At 41.7% G+C, this 21,594-nt stretch overlaps 1 protein-coding gene across 1 annotated transcript in view; it reads left to right on the top strand.

Moving 5' to 3' along the window:
- The window catches only part of abhd18 (abhydrolase domain containing 18), a 256,999-nt gene that overhangs the window by 134,582 nt on the left and 100,823 nt on the right, over positions 1–21,594 (top strand). Inside the window, exon 10 of the mRNA XM_037675441.1 lies at positions 21,202–21,303. Coding sequence (XP_037531369.1) covers positions 21,202–21,303 — 102 coding nt within the window. The remainder of the gene's footprint in view (positions 1–21,201; positions 21,304–21,594) is intronic.

Below are 21,594 nucleotides of genomic sequence, written 5' to 3'. Positions count from 1 at the left end.
AATTTTAACAAATGAACTGCATTTTGGCATAGTTAAAGTCCTTTTAGTTCTCTAACTAAAGTACACACAAAATTCATTCTTGCTGGGGGTGTTCAGAAACAATACCAAAAACCAATTAAACGATGTCTCAACATCGACAAAAATTGTGACTAAGCAACCAGTAAAACAATGTTTCAACATTGACAAAAGTAGTGATTAAGCAACTAGAAAACGACGTTTCGGTGCGCCACTCACTCTGAATGTCACATTTGATCACGTTATCGCGTCTGGTAACATCACCCTAACTAACGTCACCCCCCTTTGGTCATGGGGGACCACGAACACGGGTGAGGACGTCGCTCCATGAGCTAAAGTTAGGATGCCCTTGAGTAGTTTTACCTGTTTGCGCAGCTGAAAGAGGGCTTTAAGGTCTGGATTGGAATCCAGGTCTGCTTCGGACGGAGTATTTTTCTCTGGGTCAGTCAAGTACAGCTTCATCGAGTTTATTGCAGGATCCAACTTCTGAAGTTGGATGATGTCTGGGTCAGTCAGCACGGGTTGTACAGAGACTGTGTTGTCAGCCGGCTTGGCTGCAGCCTGTGCACGTGTGACTGCCATTACCTCGGCTGTAGGTTGTACTGACAGAGTTGCGAGCAGCCAGGAGGGGTCAGAGGACCTCTGAGGGCCGTCCATGGCTCCGTCCCTGATAGCTGGTTTATCTGTCCCCGACGACAGTACAGCATCTTTGGCGTGGGATCCTTGGATCTCCACATCTTGAACTACCAATGGTAGGTAGTATCCGGTGGGCCCTGACTGTCTCAGCTCGCAGAGGAGGCTGACTTGTTCAGTCAGAGTCGGGTGTTTTTGGTTTCACATGATTTTGAAGGATAACTTACCGGGACTGTGTTCTCTGCTGAGAGGTCCTCGGTGCCTTCTGCAGTGGCTGCTGTTGGGCAGTCTGTGACTGTCTCAGGAGGCATGAGTATTGGCAAGGGTTTGCTCACTCTAGCCCACATTGTCTGTTTACCATAATCTATAATCGCTTCAAAGCGATTTATAAAATCCTGGCCGACCAAAAATGGGAATGAGTCAACCGGAGACACATACTGTATGGTGGTTTAGTGTCATCTCGCCAACCTGCATGTGAACCATAGCTATAGCTGTTAGGGCTGTCCTCGTCTCTGCGAGGCCCTGCAGCCCTATAGCACATTCTATGAAAGGTATGTCCCAGTGAACACTATTAGCAGCAGTCCTGAGCTCCTCGAACAGTTTGGCTGACATAATAGTTATGTCGGCTCCACCATCCAGTAGGGCTTCATGTGTGACGACCTCTTCAAGTGTGATCGACAGGTAAGCTTTCTTAGCGACCCCCTTTTTGATCAGGTTACACAGGAACCTTGTAGGTTCTGGCCGACGTTTCTTCTTACGTTTACCTTTACCTTTGTAATCCCGGTTTTTCCGAACCGTTGGTGCAGTTGCTGCTACTCCTGGGAGTTCAGCTCTTGACGGGCGTCCGTCATCGATGTATGAGATCACCCACTCACCGTGTGTTGAGGGGCTCTCATTGTTTGTAACAGCAAGGTTCTGGTGGCTGTCCATGACAGCGGCAGCATTGTTGTTTGTGTCACCCTAGTTTGACTGAACCGTTAGCACAGCTATTGCTGTTTCTGAGGTTTCAGTTTGTGACGGGTCACCGTCAGTGACGTGTGATTGTACCCCCTCTATCTCAGGTGAGGGCGTGTCAGGGGTTACAACAACAGCGTCATGGTGACTGTCTGTGACAGCAGTAACGGTGTTGTCTGTGTGCTCTGACTTATCAGCAATGATATCACCAAACAAAGCGTTAGGTTGTTTGTCCGTGGCAACACCTTCCAACAAGTCCAACAACCGACACACCCTGTCTGTCTCGTCCGAGCTCAGAGGACTGCGGTTCTCTTTCTGGACCTGCTGCTGTTTCTTCTTCGTGTCAGGCTGTTCAGCCCGACGTGGTGGGGAAACAGTCCCCCCCCCCCTCTGGGGTTCCCAGTGGGATTCCTGTTCGTACGAGCCACTCTTGGTGCCATACTTTTTACCCTTAGGGTGTTCGCCCCCCTTCTGGTACGTTCGTTCATCCTCTGGTTTCTTGGGAAACCATTTAGGATCTCGTCTGGACCAGGGGGCACTCACCTGTTGTAGTTTGGCTGCTGGGAAACCTCGTTTCCTCTCGCCTTTTTTGGGAGGGGGAGTCGAAGCTCTCATCCCTTCCAATTCTAATGACTGGGCAGGAATCCTCTTACCTGGGTACACCTCAGAGGGTGTTTTGGCCTGTGAACGTGCTTCAAAGACATTCCCAGCACAACTTCTTATCTCACTGATGGATTTCTCTTTGAAATTAGCCATCATTTGCACTGACATCCTTATGTCAGGGTGGAGATTTTTGCTGAACACGTACTTAAATGGTTCCTCTTCCTCCATGTTGGCCTCGTTCCTGTAACCAAAATAAGCCTGCAAAATCCTGGAATAATATGCCCTGGGGTGCTCATTCTTACCTTGCATGACCTTGTCGGCGGCTGGATAACCGCCAGGTCCCGTGCAAGGGGAATACTCTTTCATAAGAGCAGCACATAAGAGGCGGTAATCCTTTCTTGTGGCATCAGGTTGATGCTCTATGAAGGAAAACACCGTCCTGGATGAAGTGAGCCTGATCAAACCTACTTTATCTTCAACTGTAGCGTTGGGATAGCTTCTTAATTGGAAGTCAAGGTTGTTCAGATAGGCCTTAGTGTCAGTTGAACCCAACGGCCCTGGCTCAAAGCGACTGACATATTTTGCTATTTTGTGCAAATCCGAAATTGGGAGCAAAGGCTGTATTATCGGTATCGTAGGAACCAAAATGGCACGTGGAGGTGTGTCGCTGGACTCATGTGGCGGTGACGGAAGTGGATTAAGAGCAGGAGGTACAGCAAAATCCTTCTGAGGTGGTGGTGGGTGACCTGGACTCTGACCTTGTTCGTCTTTGAGTTCCAGACAACCTTGCCCCACGTCAGAAATCTCATTTGTTGCTGTGGCTAGTTTCGCCTCACAGGCTTTTAAGCGTTCATGTGATGTATGACATTCACTTTGTAAACGCACGCCTTGTTGGACTAACGCCGCCTTTTCCAATCTGCACTCATCCAGATCTTTTGATGTGAGCTACAACTTTCGTTGTAGAACATCATTATCTGAAAACAGTGCCTGGTACTTAATCTCTCTTTCCCTCAGCTTCTCCTCATATGAGTGAGCTTGTAATGACAGCTGAGCTTGTGAGAGCTCTCTCTCACATTTTAATTCATTTGCCCAGGTCTCCTTATCAAATTTAGACTGTGCCTTGAGTTTGAGGTACTCCTCTGTTCCGCTGTTTAACCTTATTGCAAATTAGTCAGCTTTGTTTGCCTCCCTATAAAATGTTGCTTTCAACAAAAGCGCTAATTTAGCCAGCTGGTCGTAGCTTGACTTTGTTCTGGCTGTGGAAGTGACACTTTCTGCAACTTCCTTCAGCTCGTCCAATAACTCTTTTGAGTTCATGCTGTCCACCTGTTCACCATATGGATATAAGGACTCTGTTGCAGCGTTAATGCTCTCTCCAACCAGTCCTTCCTTTCACATGGATCAATATTCTTTTATGTCACATCTGCCATGGTTATTCACTGTTCAGCACTTATCTGGTTAAACAGTTGCCAACTTTAAGTTTTTAACAGGTAAATATTTGTATTTAAGTGAGCAGTGAGTTTCACACACTATTTTAGCTCTGGGTTCAATCAACAGTACTGTTATAAGCCAACTTTCCAATAAATGGGCCCCTGTGTTTAGGCCTTACCCCATTAATATTGTAAGTAAATGCTTTCTTAGCTAGTTACTTATGCCCCTTTTCCATTAGTACCGGTACGGGCCGACTGGACCCTACTTGGCCCGGTTCTGAGGCTTTTCCATTAGTACCGGTACTTAACACCTGTTACTATTTTCAGTACCCTTGGCTCTGTGGTTCTAACCGGAACGAAGAGGTACTAAAACGTGACGTCAGAACACTGTCGGTCACTGATTGGTCGTGGGCGGAGTCACTGGATCCTTCAGAAACTTTTCAAAACAATAATCCGCCATTTGCAATTTCTCGGACTGGAGCAGTGGCTGGACTTATTTTAAAGATTTTAAAAACAATACTGGCAACATCTTGGTCTAATGCTGATGTGCTGGCATTTTTTGTGCTTGGTGGCTGACAACATAATTCAGAGCAAGCTGGATGGAGCTCTGCTGGTGTACCCCGATCCTCCCTCCGGAGCCTCGGAGCACCAGGCCAGGTAGGGCGTCATCTCCTCGGCTCCAAGTTCAGCTGGTCACCGCGGAAGATCCTTCCATGTGCCGACTCGGAGGCTCGGGTTCCGGATACCAGCCTTGTGTGCTCAGAGCTCTGCTGGTCACTGCGAAGCTGGAGATGGGAACGCGCAGATGGCCGTTGCGAGACCCTGGCCGCGCATAATCATGAAGGCTGAATCCCGATCCCACCCGGCAGTCAGGCGGACTGGACAGTCTGGGACGGATGGTGGAAGCGATTTTTAAATAAAATAATATTTTGTTTTTATACAAAAAATGTTTGAAAAAATTGCTGAAGCGATTTAAAAATGATTATTTTTTTTTTACACGTAAAATGTTTTTTTTTTATCGCTTCCACTGTTCGTCGCAGACCCATCTCTGTCCGCCTGTCTGCGCGGGTCGTGCCTTCATGATTACGCGCGGCTGGGGTCTTGGAACGGCCTCTGTGAGTCACCAGCTGAGCTGGAGCTGGGAAGATGAGCCTGCCCAACCCGTCTCCGGAGGAGAGGATCGTGTGAGACCAGCTCTGGTCATAAAAAAATTATATATATATATATTTTAGCGTTGAAGATTAAAAAAATAATAAAATAAACGGTGCCAGCTTCATCATTAAATCCTGTTTTCATTTTAATGACTGTTAACTCAGCTGAAAATCATAAAAAGACACAAAACTATTGGATCTCAGGAATATTTCCCTCAAACATGTTTAAAGAAAAGAGACGACATTCAGTTCAACTTTATTTTAACACAAATGTACAAATCACAAAACAAGAACTTTAAAGCAAAGCTAAAAATAAAATGTATATATGTGAACAAGAAAGAAAACCACACATCTAAAATGAACATTAAAAGTAGACACAATGAGTGCAAATACATCAAATGATGATGAAAACCTATAAAAATTTAAATCTAATGTATTTGTAGAATCTGGTTCATCAGAGTTTTAATTTATATACATATATATATATATATATATATATATATATTTATATCTATAAATATATATATAGATAAATACATATATATGTATATATATAAATACATATATATGTATATAAATACATATGTTTATATATACATATATATACATATATATACATAATTGTGTGTATATACGTATGTGTGATATATATATATCACATATGATATATATATGATATATATATATATATATGTGTGTGTGTATATATATATATATATATACATACATATATATATATACACATGTGTGTACATATATATTTGTGTCTGTATATATATATATATTTATACACATGTACATACACACATCCATGCATACATACATACACACAACTTCAAAATAACATAAATTCTCAACCTGTACTGAAAACAGTTTATGCGTCTCAGCGCCACCAGCTGGTGAGAGGTGGTGACGTCAATTTGAACCCCGCCCACTGGAACCAGTACTGAAAGCATAATGGAAACACAACCTGTACCGTACCTAATAGAGTAGAGCCGTGCTGTACCGGTACTACAGGTACTAATGGAAAAGGGGCATTTATGTGCTTATTTTGTAACAGATACAATGAACCAGGCCATTTCAGTGTTATTTTTACTCCAAAGCACTTAAAATTAAATAAACCTGCAATTTTTCTAAGAAGTCTTACAGCAACTTTAGTTTTCAAATGCTTTTTAAACAGTTTAATGTACCATAATTTGCTATTTAAACAGTAACTCATAAACCAGGCTGGATTAACAAAAAAAAATTTAAATGAAAGGCAGTGAACAGCCGTCTTTCAGGAAAACTGTTATACTCGTCTTTCAACAGCAGGTGGCGGTGTAAGCTTATTTTTACCAGCAGAAGTCTATGACAACTTCCTGTGAACCGTTCTGTTGACATCCGGTTGTTAGCCGCTAGCTAGACGTAGCACACGGTCGAACACGGTCAAATCAACACTTCCTGAACGGATTTAAAGCTTAAACGTGGCGTTGCTTTAACAAGCACGTTTATCTGCATGAAAACATGAGTTTTGGGAACAGTGGCAGGCTTTATTAAGCCTTTTTACACACAATGAAGGACTCTGTTGAACCGAGATACATTTCCGGGGTCACGTGACTTTACAGACACATGAGCAACGGGATGGGCTTTACAATCTGACATCAGAGGGAGTGGACGCACAGAAATACGTCACCAGTTTCTCCACGAATCAGAGCAACCAAAACAGTGGTTTTCAACCAATCACAGCTCGTGAAAACTAGCTCTCAGTTAGCAGTTAGCATGGAAAGTCCGGTCAAACAATCGCCCATTAAACTTCAAAAATGCACAATTTACTGTTAAAAATGTAACGAATCAGCATATACCAGTGGTCTGAGTCAGCGCCCAGCTTTAAAACAGCGTTTTATCCATTCAAAACACCACTCGGTTAACGAGTCCAGTAAACAGAACCGGGTCAGACACGCAGAACCCTTTCTGCTACAGTTTAAAACAGAATAAAGCGTTTTTTCCACAGCATCAGCTTAGTTACACAAACAGATGTACACTCTTCAGCTTTAACACGAACACATTGACATTAATTTCAACTCTCTGAACACCACACGCATGACTTATCATGTCCACTCAAGCTCAAAAGTACGGACAACCATGCCAACACGTAGCGTCCATCTCAATAGCACAGACTTCGTCACATATAATGCATACCTCTTTAGACATCTGTACGGCCACAAAATGTCCAGAAGCTCTTTAGAGACCGTGCGGGGCCACCAGATGTAGCGTTCTAAGGGCTAGCTTAGCTGTACCCTCACTACAATTATATTTAAATAACGAGTTCTCTCTTTTTTGAGCTAATTACAGCCATGTGACAGAAGTAACTGTGCGTAGATGGTTTAATCAGTGACATGAGACGTTAATTTTCTTTGACCCATCAAAATAAATGTGGTCATTTATTGAACAGAATCAAAATTTAACATCAAAACATTGTACACTTGATTAGACTGATCTAGTTCTGATTAATAAAACTTGGCACGTTTTACTTAATAAAAACAACAGACATTTCTGAAGGCCTCTAGATTAATTACTGGCAAGATAGAAGTTTAAAGATGGGAAAAATGGAGGAGTGTAAAGGGAGATGTATAAAGGGAGTGTCTGTTCGGACCAGGATGGCACGCTCCTTTCAATAACAGCTCACCTCCGGTACACTTCGCGTCACGACTCGTTACCTTTGCCGGGATACTTCCGCTCAGGAACAGGAGTCCATTTCAATGCGACCTTTCAGCATCTCCGGTAAGGATGGCTGAGAATCGTCCGAAGTCGTGTCACTTATCCGTTCAACAAACAGGCTCAGCTCCCTTCGAAGTTGTAGGGCATTTATGCCCAGGTGGACTCACAGCAAGCATCTGTGAGTCCTTTCAGTGTTTCCACTCAGAAGTGTAAGACTCCATGAAGACTGAGAACTCAAGACTGAGAACTGCAGAACTTCAGAACACTGACTCCAGAACTCCACTCCACAACTGCTAGAACTGAATAGTCCCAGGAAGTGTCGACTTTTAAAGAGTTCTGCTTCCGGTCACTTTTAGTACTTCCTGATTGGTTGAAGCAACCAACAGGGGTGGTTCTAGTGATGCCAGAGGGTCATTACAAGTCAAGAAAACAGCAGGAATGTTTTAGGAACAGACAGAGAAATGTTTTGGAGAAATGACAGACTTACAGGTGCCAGTTTTCTTATTTACTGTCTGAGAGTTTTAAAAACGCGACACTTCGTTCCAATGACTTCCCTTCTGACTTTCGACCGACATCACTACTTCTCATTTCAGACAGAAGATCAAAAATGCATAATTACTTTGTAAAATAGACATTTAACTTGATTTCTAATTTAAATGAGTATTAAAAAATCATTAATACTGTTTCACAGTTGATTTAAAATGAGTGGTTCACTTCAACATTTAGAAATAGTATGAACTAAATACACTTTTGATTTATCAAGATATTGTAAAATAGTAATGATAATATAAAAGAAGTGTTCTTTCAATTGATTACTTCAGGATACAAGTAGACAGTCTCTGGATGAGCTAATTTGTATTTCTGGATTCAAATCAATGAAATAACAGTTCCTTTCCTATGAAGGTCCTCAGAGGCAGGTTTTGGTCGGAGGCCTAGTTCACTACAGTTTTCATCCTCCATGGCTCTGCATGGAGGGATGACGGTAGAGGATATTTGTATGGCGGCTGCCTGGTCATCGCCATGTTCAATTATTCATTTTTATCTACGTCCTCTTTCTACTTTCTCCATGGCCCATTCTGTTCTCAGGGTTCTGACAGAATGATTATTATTTGTTTTATGGAGCCTCACTTTTGAGCTCACACCTGCCTGCATGCAGTCTTAGTATTTATTAACAGCCCCAAGTTCATGACTGTTGATTTTATTATTATTAATCGGTTCATCCTGAGGAGCTGTTGGCCTGCTCTGTTCATCGTTACACTGTTACAATTCGTATTCTCCGTTGTTCCTATTCACAGCAGTAGGTCTGCTATCTCAGCCTTTTTCCTCACCAGAGATCTTTTCTCCGATGTGCTCCTGCGCATGGAGCACGCAATTGCGCAGCGCGTAATTACGTACACAGCAGGTTGAGCGATGAAATGTTTTTTTGTGCAAGCAGGTGCTTCATGTTGTGTCTGAATAGACCCAGTGAGGCACAGACTACATCCTGCTTCGCCTTTAACCCACTAGCGATAGCCTTAAAGGGCGAAGCCTATACGAAATAGAACGTTGGTTATGTACTGTAACCCCAGATTCTATGAGTATAGGCGCAACCCTTTAAGTTCTGGGCCTCACTGGTTCTTAAATGGCTGAAGAAAAAAGCTATTTGGGAGCCGATTGCCCGGTCTTACCATAATTTATACGGACCGGGGGTGGGGCCCACACAGCCGGTGGGCGTGGACTAAAGTTTTCAGTGCTGCGCGCGACGGGATAAACTCACTAGCGATAGCCTTAAAGGGCTGCGCCTGTACTCATAGAATCTGGGGTTACAGTACGTAACCAACCTTTCTTTAGTAGGCTTTCCACATGGAGGTTAAAAGAGAGATGCGAGTCGACCAAGATACCCAAATATTTATAGGAATCAACAAACTCAATCGGGACACCATTTGAGGATAAAATCAGAGAAAGAACTGCTGGGACCAACTTCCTATTTGAATAAAGCATCCCTTTGGTTTTGTCGGCATTTAGGACAAGTTTGAGGCGGAACAAATAAGACTGGATTATCTTGAATGCAGATTTCAAAAGCTGGAAAGCCTTTTCAACTGTTTTAGCTCGGCAATAAGCAACTGTGTCATCAGCATAGAAATGTATGGATGCATCAGGGATGTTTTGACCTACATTACCTATGTAGATTTTAAAGAGGGTGGGTCCCAAGACTGAGCCTTGTGGTACACCATTTTTGACTGTTAAATAACTGGAGGAAGTACCATTATGTTGAACACATTGCCTCCGGTCAGAGAGATAGTTAGAGAACCAACCAATGGTGTGTTCTGAGAAACTGACTTCTGAGAGCTTATGACACAAGATGTTATGATCCACATTGTCAAAAGCTTTAGACAGATCTAAGAAAAGTGCAGCACAATAATCCTTAGCATCCAGTGCATCAACAATGTCATCAAGAACCTTCAGTGAAGCAGTGGTTGTGCTGTGTTGTTTCCTGAAACCAGATTGATGACGAGGTAAGATGTTAAACGAGTCCAGGTAATTGTTTTTATTTCAGAGTTCATCAGTTTTTCTACAACCTTGGCTAAAATGCAGAGTTTAGAGATTGGTCGATAGTTGTTCAGTGATGTGGGGTCACCTCCATTCAGCAAACGGAGAACAAAGGCTGTTTTCCAAGCATCTGGAATGGAGTTTTGGCTTATGGAAAGATTAAAGATGTGGGTCACAGGAACTGTGATGATATGAGCGGCTAGCCTTAAGAAATAAGTTTGTCTGCACCTGCAGATTTTTTAGGATCAAGACCTTTTAACAGTTTATTAACCTCACTGATTGAGAACGGAGAAAAAAAGAAGGTATGATTAAATGTGGATTGACTTATTGGAAAGATCTGATTTGTAAAAGTTTGGTTATTAAGTGAAGTGGCTGATTTTCCATTAGTAACTGTGTCAAATAAAGAACTAGAACAGTTTAGGATCTCGTGCTTATTTGTCACAGGAATAGCGTTAACGAGAAGTTGTGAAGGGAAGTCTGATGATTGGGGGCTGCCTGAGAGAGATTTGATGGTTTTCCAGAATCTGTTAGGGTCATTTAGATTTTTGGAGGTCTGAGGTAAGAAATAGTTGTGTTTTGCTGCTTTGATGGCACTTGTGCATTTATTCCTCATCTGTCGAAAACTCAACCAATCACTGTCTGAGCCAGATTTTCTCTCTCTGGCCCAAAGATGGTCTGTCCGGTGCAGGTCAGCTAGCTCTGGAGTAAACCAGGGGCTGTCTCATCCATTTATTCTGAACTGACGAAAAGGAGCATGTTTGTTCACAAAATAAATGAAACTATTATGAAAATAGTTCCAAGCAGAGTTCACGTCGTCAGTTAATAGAATACAATGCCAGTCAAAGTGGGATAGATCCCAGAGGAATGACTGTTCACAAACACGTTTCAGATCCCTTTTTTGAATTAATCTGGGCTTAGAAAGTGGAAGTTTAATATGTCTGAGAGTCGCTGTTACACAATGATCACTCAAAATGTTAGCGAATACACCTGTACCAGGGAATTTGTGAAGCATATTTGTTAGAAACAGGTCTTAAGATGGAAGATTTTTCAGGACGGTTTTTGTTTCGTCTAGTGAGAGAGTCGATCAATTGGGTTAGACTGAGTGATAGGCAACATTCTTTGAATTTATCACGGAGGGGGGGTTGACTTATCCCAGTCAATGTTGAAATCTGCCAAAAAAATGTCTTTGAATTTTAAATTCCCAAGGAATTCCATCAGGGAGGACAGAGCCTCAGCTGTTGCTGAGCCGGGACGATAACAACCCACTACAGATAAGATCTGGTCTCCATTCAAAGTGATGTTTACAGCTAAGGCATCTATTTGGTTTGGAATTGTTTTAGCAGACACAAGACCAGCAACCAGAGAATCTCTGATATAAATAGCGACTCCACTCCCACTTTTTTGACGATCACAGCGGTAGATGTTAAATCCATTGATTATCAGGTCATTATTCAGTACAGATTTGTTGAGGCAGGTTTCAGAGATGAAGATTACATCTTCCCCCAGAAGAACTGACCAGAATTTTCAAGGCATCAAGTTTTCTCAGAAGGCTACGTGTGTTTACATGCAGAAAATGAAGTTGTGACATGTTTTTAAAGTCATTTGGTGTGATGTAATTAGTGGGGGGTCCAGGGTTGGGCTTAATCCCTGAGAGCAGTAACAACATTATTATCAGACATTTTTTTGAGTTTTTCATGACTGATGTGTAATTACAAGAGTTAACAGTGTGACAATTAGCCCCCATAAATGAACCATGAGAAACATTAATGAAGACACGATCATTCAGAACCCCAAAACAGTGAAAGTTGCAGTGATAATAAAAATAACTAGAAAGTTCCTGGAGAAACTTTGACAGGGGCTGCCAGGTTGGTGCTGATTTAGTTTCTTGATTTAATAGTAAAAGGTGTTTGGGTTTGCTATCAGCCACCATTATACAAAATTTCAGCTGAATAGTTCTAAAAATGGCTGAGTTATCGTGTTTTTTCTCGTTTAGCTAAGGTGGCCATCTTGGATTTTGTATTTGGATTCCGTATATGATAGAGCATGTTCTCAGCTACAACCTCACCAAATTTCAGCTCTCTATGTATAAAAATGGCTGAGTTAAAGCAATTTGAATGTAGCTTTGGTGGCCATCTTGGATTTTTTATTTGTATATAGCAATTGATAGGAAACATTCTCAGCTATCTCCACACCAAGTTTCAGCTAAATATCACTAAAATTGACCGATTTATAGTATTTTTCCATTTTTGCATTGTCGGCCATCTTGGATTTTTGATTTCCAAAAGATACTTCTCCTAACTTGAATATTGAATCAAAATGGCCACTTCACCTAACTTGCATGTTGAATCAAAATGGCTGTTTTACCTAAATTTCATGTTGAATTAAAATGGCCACTACATCTAACTTGCATGTTGAATTAAAATGGCCGCTTAACCTAACATGCATGTTGAATTAAAATGGCCTTTACATCTAACTTGCATGTTGAATCAAAATGGCCACTTTACTTAACTTGCATGTTGAAAGAAAATGGCCACTTAACCTAACTTGCATGTTGAATCAAAATGGCCACTTCACCTAACTTGCATGTTGAATTAAAATGGCCACTACACCTAACTTGCATGTTGAATCAAAATGGCCACTTCACCTAACTTGCATGTTGAATCAAAATGGCCGCTTAACCTAACTTGCATGTTGAATCAAAATGGCCGCTTAACCTAACTTGCATGTTGAATTAAAATGGCCACTTCACCTAACTTGCATATTGATTTAAAATGGCCACTACACCTATCTTGCATGTTGAATCAAAATGGCCACTTCACCTAACTTGCATATTGATTTAAAATGGCCACTACACCTATCTTGCATGTTGAATCAAAATGGCCACTTCACCTAACTTGCATGTTGAAACAATATGGCTGCTTCACCTAACTTGCATGTTGAAACAAAATGGCCAATTCACCTAATTTGCATTGAAGGATTTTGGGGTGTTCAAATGACCCGAGCACAGAATTTCAGGAGCACTTCACCTTAGTATAAAAGATTTAATTGAGACAAAGTTAAAGTATGCAGATATTACATATAATCAGAGTGCAGTGTGAGGAACAAAATCAGAGTAAACCTTGCCTGGTCAATCAGCCCATGTTTGCTCAACCAACTGAGCGAGATTTATAGATTTCTCATGTCCCGCCCTTTCGGGTTCGGACAGACTTGTGATTGGGTGTCAAAACCTCTTGATGGTCTGAGTGACACCCTGTTCAGCCAGTCAGGAGCAGATCTTATCCATGGTTACTCCAGACGGTCTTGCTCATTCTTTTACTGATAAGGGTTGATTTACGAGCTTTGTTTTGGAACACAGGACACTTACTCTGGCTCTCGTCTGTGTAAAGCTTTAAAACACATTTTCTGTGTGTCTGAACTATTATTAATGTGAGAGCATAAATACTCCATCTGTTTTAAGTATAAAGTATATGAATGTTTGTGTTTTAGCGTTATTTATGTTTAATCAATGTGTACGCCGTGTGTCACATTGGTGGGCCCTCACTCTCAGCTGCTCTGCTCAGATGAACAAAGAAGGATCGTTTCCTGCTGCACGAACAAGTGTCTTACCTGTCTCTGTTTCCCTCAGAATTATATCAAATGTGAACTTGTATGATTATCCTTAGCACTTGAGAGATTATATATAACATGAAGTAATTAGTGTATGATTATACCCGCACACACCTTGTAGAAAATGCATCATTTCACATCATCAGAGAAATGTCAAGGCTTGTCAAAAGATATAAAAGATATAAAAGATATCAAATCCAACAGCATTTTGAATCAAAATGCCCACTTCACCTAATTTGCATGTATAACCAAAATGGCTTCGCAAGGCAATGCTCTGCCTTAAATGCTGAAACAAAATGGCTCACAGCATTATAGAGCTTTAGCATTATTGAGCGTGACACCACTTGTCCGCGGCGCGGCGGCTGATGGGATAGCATCTGCCATTTTTAATCCCCTCCATATTAACTGTCGAAAACAAGCTTTCTCGCTGACTTTTTTTTTTTTTTTTTTTTATCTAAGTAGGTTAAAACAGTTTAGCGATGGTCCGAAATTGCAGCGTAATTGGATGTAATGTCCGGTCACACGACTGGAATTGTAAAAAGATCGAAAACGGACTTTTTTAAATAGATTCTCCACCAGGAAACAACGTGATGAGCTCATGTGTCGGACGTAACAAAAAGGAGACAGTGAGACGTCCTGATAACTTTCTCCAGCGTTCCAAGATACCTGCTAGTTTGTTCCAGACATTCTGGTGAGTGTCTAAATTCAGTTTGTTGGTGTTTTGCCATAAATTTGTGCCATGATTTTGTCGGGGTGTATCATGTTTAGTTCATGTTCATAGAAGTGGGTCAACCAGGTTTAGGTCGGGTTTATATTTTACATGTAACTTAGTCTGAGTTTAGACAGAGTGGACATCTGTGTTATTGTGAAATAAACTGTTTAAAGTTTCTAGTGTTGCCACTTTTACTGTAGTAATACTGATGTGTGTTCTGATATGTCCTCTTCAAGACAAACCTTCAGATGAAGTGGATGAAACTCCAGGAGAGGAGCTCAGTGAGGCTGCAGATGATGGGACATGAACCAGCAGCAAAAAGGTACAAATACAATGTGTGAACAAAAGAAGAGCTGAAATAAACCACCTGTTACAGGAGAACAGGAAGCTCAGGTCAGAGCAAAATAAAAAACAGCTGGACAAATAATTTTTATAGTATTAAATATTATACAGGACTTCATTGCTTTGCCATCTTGTTATCATTGTTTAACACTGTTAGACATTTTCTACCAGCATTTTAAAACCCTCACAATTTCAAATGGTTCTACTAACACTAATGCATCCTGTTCAGCATCTTTGCCATCTTTTTAAGTGTCACATAAAACTCTAATACCTGTGTCTTTCTTTTCTTTCCAAGGGATGGACATCCATCAGACAAGCTCATGACAAAGCTGTGGCCTTCTCTCCAGATTATTATCCGGGGACGTTGTGTTATGACAGAGGCTTTGATATTAAAGACAGTGTGGGAGTCAAGGTCAAGGTTCTTTATTGGCATTTACCTTGCATGTTGTACATGAGGTGGAACAAAACCGTGTACACAAGGTCCCAGCTGCATCAAACAAAAGTATAAATGAAGGATGTGCTGAGGTTCAAATCCCATCATTCACTAAATGGAGATGTGAACTTCATGCTAAGGATGTTGAACACACACGAGCACACCTTAGAATTTGTGTAGAAAGTGTGATTGGTTGCATGAGAAACAAATACACAATGTTACACAGAAATATACCAGTTAACTACTGGTGCTTCCATGTAAATATACCAGTTAACTATACTGGTGCTTACATGTGAGGGTGAAGAGGTGACACTTCTTAACATTATGTGTGTGTGCTGTAGTTTAGTGAACATTTGTTCTAATGTGGTTGTAAACGTAATGCTAATGAAACTTGCACATGCTGTTCCTGATATATGTAAAATGTAGATTGGAGAAAAAATTAGACAGTATTTGCTGCCATCATTGTTTGAAATATATTTACAGTTGAATAATAACATAAGTGGTTGTTTATTTTTTTTTTCATTTAATAAAAATTCATGTGGTAAACATTCATGAAACATTTGATTCATCACTTCAGGGAACATGTAAACAGGATGAACTTGATCACATTTGTAGTAAACATTTGATGTATTAACATATTTCAGGTAAGAAATACACATGTAATGAAACATCCTATTTTGAAGTAAACATTTTATGTAATTAAACGTTTCTAGTAACAAATGTGATGAACATTGTGTGAGGTAATACAATTCATTGAAAATTGCTACACAAAATGTTCAAATATAAGTTAACAGCATGATTTACATATTTATGTCTCCCTTGAAGCTGCAGTACAAACGTGCTCTGCGAAATATCTTTAAGAAGCTTCGTGCTTTCTGTAGACGAGCTTCACACAATTCCTGTTCTGGAGACACACGGACGACAGCCATGTCTTTCTGGCTCCACACAAAGTCACAGTGGTTTGATTATGTACCTGTGCATAGTATGGATGATGCTTCTTAAGGTGAAGTTCACTGCCTGCCTCCAAGGCCTGCTGGATGCTTCATGTCCTATATTTGTAAGGAAACTTTTTGTAAGGAAAGGGGCAACATTTCCAATTTTACCTATCTTTTCCAAGTACCGTTTTTAATCATCTGGGAGAAGTTTGTCACAATATAGTCCACTTTGTTTTGAGCTGCTTTTCAGCGTTATGAAGGAGGATACAGCGGTGACACCACAGACAAACACCAGAGTTTTTTTTTTTTTCTGAGTGCTGTAAACATGGCAGTCGAGACGGGAATGCCCCGCCCCCAACGCAGTGACGTATGTTCCAAAGCTCTATTCAATTTGCTGTATTTTATGTATGCTGAGGTAACTATGGCAGCCATCTTGAATCAAAATGGCTCCAAACATTTATCAGCTGTAGAAATTAGACTGATGATTACTTTCTGCGAGTTTCAAACAAATCCAACAATGAGTTTCTATTTTGTAGTTCAATATCTCAAAGAATGACCAAGTTATAGTCAATTTTGTGTTTGCTGAGGTAGCTATGGCAGCCATCTTGAATCAAAATGGCTCCAAATGTTAATCAGATCTAAAGATACGTCTGATAATTACTTTCTGCAAGTTTCAAACAAATCCAACAACGAGTTTCTGTTTTGTAGTTCAATAACTCAGAATGACCGAGTTATAGTCAATTTTGTGTTTGCTGAGGAAGCTATGGCAGCCATCTTGAATCAAAATGGCTCCAAACGTTAATCAGCGCTAAATATACGTCTGATGATTACTTTCTGCGAGTTTCAAACAAATCCAACAACGAGTTTCTGTTTTGTAGTTCAATAACTCAGAATGGCCGAGTTATAGTCAATTTTGTGTTTGCTGAGGAAGCTATGGCAGCCATCTTGAATCAAAATGGCCGCTTCACCTAACTTGCATGTTGAATCAAAATGGCAGCTTCACCTAACTTGCATGTTGAATCAAAATGGCTGCTTAACCTACTTTGCATGTTTAACTAAAACGGCTTTGCAAGGTAATGCTCTGCCTTGCATTTTGAACCAAAATGGCTCCCAGTGTTCTTCAGTCTCTATGAAAAGTTTTCTCCCATTCATTTCCTATGGGAAATTTGGCATTTTTGTTGGCAAAATATGTCGCCATGGTAACTCCAATTGCCAATAAAAGTAATAGCACATATCTCGGAGCCGGGCCGGTCCACGTTGCGGTTCGGGCCGCATTAACGGAGACGGAATAATAATAAATAAATAAATTAGAAAGTTCCTGGAGAAACTTTGACGGGGACTGCCTATTTATGATTAAATTATTATTATTAATAAATATTAATAATTAATAATATTAATATATTGTCGATTTATTCATTATTATAAAATTAATAGTGATTTTTAATGTTATTATTTGTCATTATTAAAATGAATCATTAATAATTTAAGTTAATTATTAATTTTACTAATTAATAATAATAATAGGTGATAATAGGTGCCTTCCATGCCTGTTGAACCAAAATGGCTCCCGACATTACTCAGTTTCTTTGAAAAGCTTTCTCCTATTCATTTCCTATAGGAAATTTGTCATTTTCGTTAGCAAAATATGTCGCCATAGTAACGCCAATTGCCAATGAAAGTAATAGCACACATCTCGGAGCCGGTCCGGTCATTCGGATATAACTTTTGTGGGGGTCCACTTTGCAGTTTGGCCCGCATTAAAGTTGAAAAACATATGCATTTCAGGTGTAGAATAATAAGTGGGCAGTCACCAACTAGTTCCTGGAGTTGGTGAAATATTGCGTCTTTGTTCGCAAATTACTTCGCCATGGTAACTTGAAATGCCAGTAAAAGTAATAGCACACATCACAGGGCCGAGCCAGTCGTTTTGAGATAACTTTTGTGGGGGTAGACATTGTGGTTCAGGCCGCATTAACGGTGATAGAAATGTAGACACCCTTCCGAGGTGTAGAATAATAGGTGCCATCCCCAATAAAGAAACCCTTATTGGGTGTAGAATAATAGGTGGCTTCCATGCATTTGCATTGGAAGCTGTGCATTGCCTATGCAATGCAATGGCTGCCCCCAATATAAAATATCTAAAGAGAATAAAATGTGGACTAAAAAATGGGCACATCCAAGTGTATTAACAAGATTCAGTGGCAGTGATTCAGTCTTGAGATCTGAAAATAATGACAATAATATGAATGGTGCAGAAAAGTCTCAGACCAGAAAGCGTCACAAATCAAATGGGCAAACAAATCTGACGAGGTGGCCCAACTTCAGTTTGAGTTTGGCTGAGGGAGGCTCCAGCCCCCCTGCGAAGATGGATGGATGCTCCCATGAGAAACAGGATCTTGGTCCAGAATCCACAGGCAGAAACAGATAATTTGCAGCAAATAGCAGAACGAGCTGCCAGAAAATCCTCTTGAAATGAAAGGCATGGTCCTAGCTCGTTTCAGGCCAACAGGGGACAACAGCGTGATCCGGAATAAAAATAATTATTATTCAGGTGATTTTGGATGGAGGCCTGCAGCAACTCCAATGCAAACTCCAAACTTCTCTCGAGCACCACGCTCCTCTGATTCTCTGCACGTTACCTCTGCACCCCACAGCACGAGAGGCACCCCTGGTGAAAAATGGTGAGACTGACCGGAGAGGCTGAGGCTGAAGTTGTCACTGGTCCGGTCCGGTTCTTCTCCAGTCTGGCTCCGGTGCTCCATAGCACGAGAGGCAAAGAGGCTGAAGTTGTCCCTGGCCCGATTCTGCTCCGGTCTGGTTCTGGTGGCACTTCAAAGCATCAGAGCGTCTCCTCCAGGCAAGCACAGCGATTCCACGGAAGTGGACAGTCCTTCGTTAAAAGGTAACGGGCTGCTCACTGAGGCTGAGACCGGCTCTGTTAAAGACGAAGTCCCCCACAGCCAACTCTGTTCGGTTCTGGTCTAGTTTGGGGGACACAGGTACACTTCCCCCACACCAATGAAGACACCACGAGGGCCTGTCCAGCAGAAAACCAGCAAAATACCACCCAGCGATTCTTGTCAGAACCAGGTAGAACCGCAAAGGTCCAGATGAGAAGTTTGTTGGGGTCCAGAGAGAGGGAGAAAAAACACCGGACCTTCGTTTGATGACTCCCCAGTTCGAGGGGTCACCTGGCCAGCAGGGTGTGCTCAGTGTGACCAGTGGGGTGGGAGCGGCCCGTCCTGGACCAAAATATATATTTTTTTGGACAGTCCCGTCTGGCTCTCTGAGTCACTGAACACCAAATTTGGTTGGAAGAGGGACCAACTTTAGTCCGGTTTGAAAAACGGGTTAGTTTGATGGTAAAGGACTGCAGAGAAGCCGGAAGGAGCTGCCATCCATCAGTTTGCCGGAACCGGAAGTTTTATGTGATGTGTGTCCCATCAGTATATGAATGTGATCTAAAGCACTGATTAGTCTCTTTAGAATGATTTGTTCAATTAGCTTTGTAGGGATTTAGTAGAGTGCTGTATGAAAGGGTAAATGAGGGCACAGATTGTAGTGTAAAGTGCTTTGTATCTTGAAATAAGATAGAAAGGCGCTATATAAGTACAGTCCATTTACCATTTCTAAAAGGGGGACCGGAGTGTGTGCTCCAATTATAGGGGCATCACTCTTCTTAGCCTCCCTGTTAAGGTCTATTTAGGGGTACTGGAGAAGCAAGTTCGATCGTTGGTCGAACCTCATATCCAGGAGGAACAATTTGGGTTCCTTCCTGGCCATGGAACACTGGATCAACTCTTTACTCTCACTAGGGTCCTCGAGGGGTCATGGGAGTTTGCCCATCATGTGTTGTGTGGACTTGGAGAAAGCTTTCGACTGTGTTCCTTGGGGTACACTGTGTGGGGTGCTCCATGAGTATGGTATTGGGGACTCGTTGTTCTAGGCTGTTTGGTCCCTATACAAGCAGTGCAAGAGTTTGGTTCGCATTGCTGGTAGTAAGTCGGACCCCTTCAGGGTGGGAGTTGGACTCTTCCAGGGCTGCCCGTTGTCACCGATTCTGTTCACAACTTTTGTGTACAGAATTTCTTGGTGCTGCCAGGGGGCAGAGGGTTTCTGGTTCAGTGGCCTCAGGATTCCATCTCTGCTTTTTGCAGATGCTGTGGTCCTGTTGGCGTCATCGTGCCATGATCTTCAGCTCTCACTGGAGTGTGAAGCAGCTGGGATGAGAGTCAGCACTTCCAAATCTGAGGCCATGGTCCTCAACCGGAAAAGGGTGAATTGCTCTCTTCAGGTCGAGAGTGAGGTTCTGCCTCAAGTGGAGGAGTTCAAGTATCTTGGAGTTTTGTTCACAAGTGAGGGAAGAATGGAGCGTGAAATTGACAGACGGATTGGTGCAGCATTTGCAGCATTGCGGAATCTGTACCGGTCCGTTGTGTTGAAGAAAGAGCTGAGCTGTAAGGCAAAACTTTCTGTTTTCCAATCGGTCTACGTTCCTACCCTCACCTATGGTCACAAGCTCTGGGTAGTGACTGAAAGAATGAGATTGTGAATAAAGGTGGTTGAAATGAGTTTCCTCTGCAGAGTAGCTGGACTGTCCCTTAGAGATGGGGTGAGAAGTTCAGTTATCAGGAGAGACTCGGAGTAGAACTGCTGCTCCTCCACATCAAGAGGAGCCAGTTGAGGTGGTTCACTCATCTGGTAAGGATGCCCCCTGGGTGTCTCCCAAGGGAGGTGGTTCAGGCATGTTCAACTGGGAGGAGACCCTGGGAAAGACCCAGGACACGCTAGAGAGACTACAGCTATGTCTCGGTTGACCTGCAAATGCTCTGTCATCTCTGAGCTTCAGCCTAGTTTTAGGGACTGTCAGCAACAACTGATAAGCTGATCGTAGAGATTGGGGTGGGCAGTAAGGCTGAAGCAGCTCAGACAGATATAGTGGGGCAAGGTTGTTCAAGCATTTAGAAACGAACAGCAAAAGCTTAAAATGAATTCTGTAGTGCACAGGGAGCACTACAGAATTCAGGGAAAGAGATGTCTGGGCTTCCCTGCTCAAGCTGCTGCCCCCGAGACCTGACTTTGGAATAAGCAGAAGATAATGGATGTATGTATGGATGGATGGACTTTGTTAATGTGTGTCTATGATTGTGTGTTTTTGTAGGGTGTGCTAAGTAAAGCAGTGAACTGGACCGAGCTGGAGAAGCAATATGCCATTAATTCAGTGTATGAAGAGGAGATCATAAACTTGCTGGAGTACTGTGGGGTAAGTGTTGTTTCTTTAACTTTATTTTAAACAGCAAGGTTTTTTCTGATGTTCAACAGTAAAAAATATTTATAAAACACGGTTAACATTATAACAACTGTCAGCATGTAAAGAGCTGCACACAAAACAGAGAAAATAACAAGAAATCTTGAGACCATCAGAACAATAAAAAAGAAAAACGTCAAAGAAGAAAATAAAATTAAATTACAATAGTAGTAAAAAGAAGTAAAAAAAAAAAAGAATTTTTTTTTTTAATTAAAAAAATTATTGCTGTATTAAAATGCAGAGAGT

This window comes from Nematolebias whitei, chromosome 4, assembly GCF_014905685.2.
Source record: "Nematolebias whitei isolate Nwh7 chromosome 4, NemWhi1, whole genome shotgun sequence".
In the NCBI taxonomy this organism is placed as follows: domain Eukaryota; kingdom Metazoa; phylum Chordata; class Actinopteri; order Cyprinodontiformes; family Rivulidae; genus Nematolebias; species Nematolebias whitei.
The sequence above is the reverse complement of the archived record's forward strand: the minus strand, read 5'-3'. Positions and strand labels throughout refer to the sequence as shown.